General features: G+C 43.2%; 2 protein-coding genes across 2 annotated transcripts; one reads left to right on the top strand and one right to left on the bottom strand.

Annotated features, from left to right (window-relative positions):
• The first annotated feature begins 1,412 nt into the window (after positions 1–1,412).
• LOC134204963 (protein Peter pan) lies at positions 1,413–3,317 on the top strand. The gene is made up of 2 exons (XM_062679785.1): positions 1,413–1,875; positions 2,100–3,317. The coding sequence occupies exons 1-2, from the start codon at positions 1,534–1,536 to the stop codon at positions 3,261–3,263; spliced, it is 1,506 nt and encodes a 501-aa protein (XP_062535769.1). The 5' UTR covers positions 1,413–1,533; the 3' UTR covers positions 3,264–3,317.
• Positions 3,318–3,449: 132 nt separating this feature from the next.
• LOC134204962 (WD repeat-containing protein 36) lies at positions 3,450–6,796 on the bottom strand. The gene is made up of 2 exons (XM_062679784.1): positions 5,094–6,796; positions 3,450–4,692 (listed from the first exon to the last, which is right to left on the bottom strand). The coding sequence occupies exons 1-2, from the start codon at positions 6,628–6,630 to the stop codon at positions 3,503–3,505; spliced, it is 2,727 nt and encodes a 908-aa protein (XP_062535768.1). The 5' UTR covers positions 6,631–6,796; the 3' UTR covers positions 3,450–3,502.
• Positions 6,797–6,833: the final 37 nt, after the last annotated feature.

Here is a 6,833-nt window from a genome sequence, read left to right as displayed (position 1 = left end):
TATGTTCATCGAAAAATCCGAATTTATGAAAACTCATATGTGAATATGTACGTTATATGTGGAAGATATTGATTTGGAAAATGTATTGGAAGTAACCACTTTCCCTTCGATGGGACTCGAACCCATGAGCCTAAAGTACGCTAGACTGGTGCTTTAACCAACTAAGCTACGAAGGACCTCCGTCGGCCTTCGCAACCTAGCGGCTACTGAACGAGCTCGAGATTCCCAAATTGGACGCATAGTCAAATCACTCGCAATCCATTTCTCAAGCCAACACTTCCAACAAGCACCAGTCTAGCGTACTGTAGGGTCATGGGTTCGAGTCCCATCGAAGGTAAAGTGGTTACCTCCAATACATTTTCCAAATCAATATCTTCCACATAACGTACATATTCACATATGAGTTTTCATAACTTTGTAAATTAACGTCCAAGTCGGGTGGTTTAATCCCCGGAAATAGGCAATTAACTTTGATTGAACTGAAATCCGAATTGTTAATAACCTCTGAAAAAAGTTATTAGCAAATTAGTAATTGCAATCCCATACGACTTTTTTGACATTTCCCGTCACTGCTCCGAGTAAATAAAACTGAGCTAAAAAATTTTGTCAATAGGCCTTTTTATGTGACACTGCTGAGACTGCACTTGTTTACAACTTATTTATAACCGCTGGACAGGCCCGCAAACTCAAAGCTGTCATTTTCATATTGTCGGGCCACCACCAAACCGGACCGCGCGATTGAGCACTCGCGCTGCGACGCGAGTCGCGACAATTTGAAATATCTCATTAGTAGTGCGCATCATGCACGCACGGATGTACTATCATGCGCACTAATCAGAAATGAGTTGCGACGTCTGATAACTGCAGATATTTCATTTTATTGAAAACAAATTTTCGATTTTCTACTATACACGGAATAGAAGCTGATGATTGTAAACGTCTCGTGAAAAGGGCTATAGGCCCGTCGGTTTATTGGGTTTACCTGTGTAGAAAACATCACGGTTAGAAAAAAGTACCTAATATTAGGTACTTTTCACTCAAATCGGGGGTTCACTGAAGGAACCCAAAATTAAGTTATTTTTTCACGAAATTAAGTAAAATTCACTTAATATTAAGTAAAATATACTAAATTTTAAATACAAACTAACCAAAAGTTAAGTAAATTTCACTCAACTTTTGTAAACATGAGATTACTCAACGTTGGGTTCCCGCACTTTAATGCCCTTGTTGAGTGGTTTTGCTCTTCATTTTATGACAACAAAGGGAAGAGGGAGGAAGATGCAAGAGAAAAAAAGTACCTAAAATTAGGTACTTTTTTCTAACCGTGTAGACGTAGTGCCACGCCAATAAACTCGAGTTTGGTGTCGAATTATTTATTTTACACAGGGTACAGAAACTTCACAACAAACGCGTGTGTTTTCGATCATCAGTCAGTTCGGTCCGGTCAGTTCTTTTTGTTTTCAGTTTACAGAAAAACGCGTGTTCCTTATTTTGTTGGGAGAAGTCTGCAGTTTGATTTTAATTTAAAGTAAAATGCGTGGCAAGGGACGTCGACATAAAAGAGCTCTCAAAGTAAAAGTAGATGCTCCGGATGCTTTCGAAGAACCGACAGCGGTCAAAAATGCCCCACACACGTTCGTGATCCATCGAGGTGAAAAGTGCTCCTCGGTGGTAGCATTGTCGCGAGATTTCCGTCGCATGATGGAACCGTTTACCGCTAGTGCGCTGAGGGAGCGACGCGTCAATAAGGTCAAGGATTTCGTTCATCTGTCCGGATTCTTCCACGTTTCTCACATGTGCCTATTTTCGCTGTCCCCGCAAACGCTGTCGCTGAAAATAATTCGGATGCCTAAGGGGCCGACGTTGACCTTTCGGGTAAGTTGCGCTTTGCGCGTTTATTGCCTTCTACACCGGTGAGACGGACAAACATTTAGAATGGGCTGAGCTTAGGCGCTAAGTAAGCCGAATCCCATCTAACAATGAATATTTGATACAAAAAACACTAACTAAGACTTTGATTAATTTGATTCCAATGAAACTATTCCACATGCTCTAATAATTTGAACACTGAACTAAAGCTTATTTTTTATGATCCACAGGTGACACAATACACTCTTGCCAAAGACGTAATTAGTATGACGAAAAAGCAGTTTGTCGATGAGGAGTGCTTCAACACTGCCCCGCTTGTCATTTTGAATAGTTTCAGCGGCGAAGGAAGACATCTCAAACTGATGGCATCAACCTTCCAGAACATGTTTCCTCCCATAAATCTTTCGACGGTAAAGCTTTCAAGCCTGAAACGTTGCGTTCTCCTGTCGTACAATCCGGTTTCGAAACTGATCGATCTGCGCCACTATTCCGTCACCGTAGTACCGGTTAATTTAAACAAGGGCGTCAAAAAGGTCGTCACTCGAAACATACCCAACATGTCCAAGTTTGACGACATTGCCGATTTCGTCGAGAAGGGTCATTTGCTCTCCGACTCCGAGTTTGACGATGAGGAAACCCATGTTGTGTTACCGCAGAATCTAAGGCGCGGCAATCTGGCGGACAACAAATCTTCGCTGCGACTGCATGAAATTGGACCCCGTGTAACGATGCGTTTGATGAAGATCGAAGAAGATTTGCTCACTGGGGAGGTCCTTTATCATGACTACATTCAGAAAAACGCCATCGAAGTGGAAGAAATGCGTAAGAAGCGCGCCGCCAAGAAGCGTCTCAAGGAGCAACGTAAGGAGAAGCAGGAGGAGAATAAGAAAAAGAAGGAAGTTAAAAAGGTGGAACACAAGGCCAAGACGTCCGGTGGAACCGGACTAACCGAAAGGGATAAGCAACTGCTCAAGGATGCGGAGGAAGCAATTGGTGAGCAATCGGACGAGGATGACACGCACTACTACGAAGATGCCATCGGCGAGGCTCCCGATAAGGAATTATTCGAGGGTCAAAGCGGTACCAGGAAAAGACCTTTCATTCCAAAAGGATCGAACTATTCGTTGAAACCGAAGAGGCCCAAATTGGACAAGAAAAAGGAATATGATGAAGACGAGAGGGATGATCGCCGGGGCCGTGGAGCAGCAGGCAAGAAAGGTAAGGGTGGCTTCAAAGGAAAGCCGAAGGGCGGAGCGACTAATAAAAGTGGTGGTAGGATATCTGGCAAGAAAATAGGCGGAGAGTATAAGGGAAAATCAAAGTATGCCGGTAAGAAAGTGGAGGGCAAAGGTGGGAAAGGTCAGAAGAAGTTCAAGGGGAATAAGAAAAAATAGTGGAAAAAAAACTATTTTTTAAATAACACATAGAAATATATGATACTATACAAACTTATTGTTTTCATTGGAGTTTAGTGAAATCCCTTATCATACTCTTATCTTTAGCACGTCGACAGTTATTCATTATTGGAACATTTTACATATTTATCGCATGATTTCTTTCGAAATAACTTTGGCTCAATATCGAGAATTTTAGTGGAAATCTCTGTCATCCATATATTTTGGATAAAATATCTTCAAACATTGAAATTTCTTAAACTACTTACCACTCCCATCCCGTAGAGTAATCGTTCTTCCAGCAAGTTCCAGCCTTTGGCCTGCGCATGTTGCACTTCATCCAGTAGCCCCCTAAGTTCCTCGTTCTCAACAATGGTACGACCATGGCTCTTCAAAAACACACTTAACCAACTTTGTCCTAGCTCAAATCCCTGGTTACTCTCCAAAAGCGCCACGATCATACGCATAAATGCAAACATTAACGAAACGCTTCCGCTACCACCGTCCAGCGGACTGAGGCTTCGAATCTCAAAATCTACCATAGAAGGACCCAGCTTCTTGAGGAACTCAATCGCCTTGCTGAATTCTTCGTTGCCGTTCAACGCAGCATCCTTCAACAACTTACCAAAGTTTGTCAACTGCTCGACTTGATTCGGCTTCACAATCTTCGATGTATCTTCCGTTGATGGGTTTTGTGCGTTTTCCAAATCGAATTGAAAATCCAAACCCGACACTGTCGGCAGAAAGAATGGTGCCGACTTGGGCTTTTCCGGTGCTTGCCTCGGTCGATTCCGCTTCTTGATGATGTCCAAGTCGAGTAGGTTCTGCCAGCGCGAAGCTGCCAAACTGGACATGGTGATTAATTCTTGTGAAAGCTGTGGCGGACTTTCGTAGCTTAGATTGATATCTTCCATTGCATCTTCCAAGTCGTCAATTTCATTTTCGGACACGAGAAGCGCTGTCGCGTTTTCATCGCAAACCGTCGATGGAAGATTAATCAACGGTGCTTCGGCATCAGATTTGATCGCTCGGAAGGATATGTGGGAAAACAGGCTTTTGTTCGCCCACAGATAAATCCCGTTGTTGTCCACATAAGTCGTCGCGAGGAAATCTCCCGTTGGAGACATACTCAATGAGGTGCAAATCTGAGGCATTCGGAAGTGATCGACTAGGTAGGCCGAAGGTATGTCCCACACTTTAACTGAACAATCTCTACTTGCCGTCAACAGCCATCGACTGTCCGGCGAGAAACACGCATCCGTTATAGATCCTTTGTGGCCAACAAATTTTCTTACAACTGCTCGACTGTCGATATCCACAATAAGTACAGTGAAGTCCTCTAGTGCGACCGCAATCATGGCACTTTCCCGGTGGGTGCTAAATAGGGACACCGGTTCATCCAGTTGTACGCTGTGGACGGACTTATTAACTGGAAATAGGAGAAAATTGAAATAACGATAAGTTTAGAATCAAACCAGTTTTGCACCGAGAAAATTCTTTATATTGAATATATTTGTCGCAAACATAAATTTTTGCAATTTGGCGACCCAAATATATGCAATTTGTACCCACACATAAATTCAATAACTGCATATTAGAGACCACACATACATTTTATTTGATTATAGATTATATTTGTACTTCGCGTGGAGAGACGTTATGTGTGCACTAATTAGAATCATGAATTAAATTAATGGATTTTTGCCAATAAAAATGTGTGGAATTTTTGCAGTGTGGGTATTTCAGCTATTTTAAAATCATACAGTGACAAAGCAATTACAAAACATTACTTGAAACTGAAAAATTAATTTGAATTTAAATCTAACTTACCATTTTGCTTGAAGTTCCACCATTTTAGTTTTCCTTCAGCTCCACCCGACACCACAAATTGGTTCAAATTGTCGAGGGCTATTCCACGTACCGCTACTCCATCATGCGCCGGTGGCTTCCCATAACTGGCTCGATGTATCCCACTTTGAATGTTGAACCGCTCCAAATGGCCACTGGTGTAGCCAATAACAACGAAGTTTCCACAATGACTCAAACAAAGGGCGCTGACGGTTACTCCAAAATCTGTGCGATTCTTATTATGGAATACCTCCGGTACCAATTTCAATTCGCCCATTCTACACTTGTCGAAAGACCATGTAGTGACCTGAACCAATCCACTGTGGGATGCTGCAATGCTGTCCCATTCTTTATCACGAGTGGTCTCGGATGTGAAACAGCTAATCGCTGGCATTCGGAACGGATCATCTTTCTTTCGGTGTTTCTTCGAGGCTTTACGATTGTAACTGGCTTTTCCCAAACTTTTGTTTAACGTCTCCGATACGGTGCTGAAAATTCTTAGCGAGGAATCCTCCCCTGCCGACAGAATATTTCGACCGGAGGAACCGTGGTAGCGAATATAAGTTGGAGGAGCAGCATGGCCTTCCCGAATTCTCAACAGGCGAGCCCCACCGTCTGGTAAATCGAATATCCAAAGCTTCATAGAGTTATCAGGAGAGGTTGTCAACAGCAATGGTTCGTCAGGAAAGCACTGAAGCGTGGTAATTGAATCGTCATGCGCTTGCAAAGTTGACACAATCACCTGCTCTTCCAAATTCCAGAACGTTATTTGTCCATTTGTACTAGCCGTTGCCATAATAGGGTGTCCATCCGTGCGGAATGTGATTCCTGTAACAGGTCCCCAGTCCTGCGTTAATTCCATGATAGTCTCCTCATATTTTATGTTCATTACTACGATCCTGCCATTCTGCAGGCCAACCGCTACCACGTCTATAGCTGGTGCCTGCGATAGAACCATCACCTTACTGTCGAACCCTTCGAATGTATGAACCAATTTGGAACTTTTTATATTCCAAAGCTGCAGACCACCCTGACTGCTTCCCAGCAGAATTTTGTTCTTGTATGAAGCCGGGTGCATTAAAGCCGAAATTTCGAACTGCTCATTATTGAACAGAATTTCCAAATACACTTCCTCTGTTCCAACATGCCAAATCTTCAACAAGCTGGTCTCGTCGACCGACAGCAAATGTTTTCCAAAGGCCAACAGCAGGTGCACTTTCTTCGTGTGGCCCCGATAGGTTTTGCGCAGCTGGGTACTTGACCTCCAACCGTAAATCACGTTCCCGCTAGCAGCATAGGTTAAGAATCCGTCCGCCGCCAGGCAAGTTATGTCCTCCGGGTGTAGCCCTCCAACTCGGATCAAACGGAAACTGTTGGCCCCGTAAACATGGAACGAGTTCCCAACGCAGGTCGTAATAACATTCTCATTGCGTTTGTCAATGAATCGCACGTTGGCCGGTACGTGATTGCTCACGTAACCCAGGGCTCGGTTCTGCTGAAAGATAACACTTCCGCGCATGTTCTGTTCACAGTTACGAAGCAAATGAACTTTTTAGGAACGTTCCGAAATAATATTGTCTGTAAAGTTTGCAATTAAGTTTAAACAAATTTTCGTTCCATTCACCAAAAATGTTGAGCGCGTGCCACTGACTGATCAAAAACAAAAACACGTTTCGTTCATCTCTAATCACAAAAGTCCTTTCCTCTCTAACAGGGTGACCA

This window comes from Armigeres subalbatus, chromosome 1 (genome assembly GCF_024139115.2).
Source record: "Armigeres subalbatus isolate Guangzhou_Male chromosome 1, GZ_Asu_2, whole genome shotgun sequence".
In the NCBI taxonomy this organism is placed as follows: domain Eukaryota; kingdom Metazoa; phylum Arthropoda; class Insecta; order Diptera; family Culicidae; genus Armigeres; species Armigeres subalbatus.
The sequence above is the reverse complement of the archived record's forward strand: the minus strand, read 5'-3'. Positions and strand labels throughout refer to the sequence as shown.

What these genes read in the sequence shown, in the direction of transcription:
- LOC134204963 (XM_062679785.1), top strand. Translation starts at nt 1,534, where the DNA reads ATGCGTGGCAAGGGACGTCGACATAAAAGAGCTCTCAAAGTAAAAGTA. An exon ending in GGCCGACGTTGACCTTTCGG is followed by an intron (nt 1,876 to 2,099) that starts GTAAGTTGCGCT and finishes TATGATCCACAG; the next exon opens with GTGACACAATACACTCTTGC.
- LOC134204962 (XM_062679784.1), bottom strand. Translation starts at nt 6,630, where the DNA reads ATGCGCGGAAGTGTTATCTTTCAGCAGAACCGAGCCCTGGGTTACGTG. An exon ending in GTGGAACTTCAAGCAAAATG is followed by an intron (nt 4,693 to 5,093) that starts GTAAGTTAGATT and finishes TCCTATTTCCAG; the next exon opens with TTAATAAGTCCGTCCACAGC.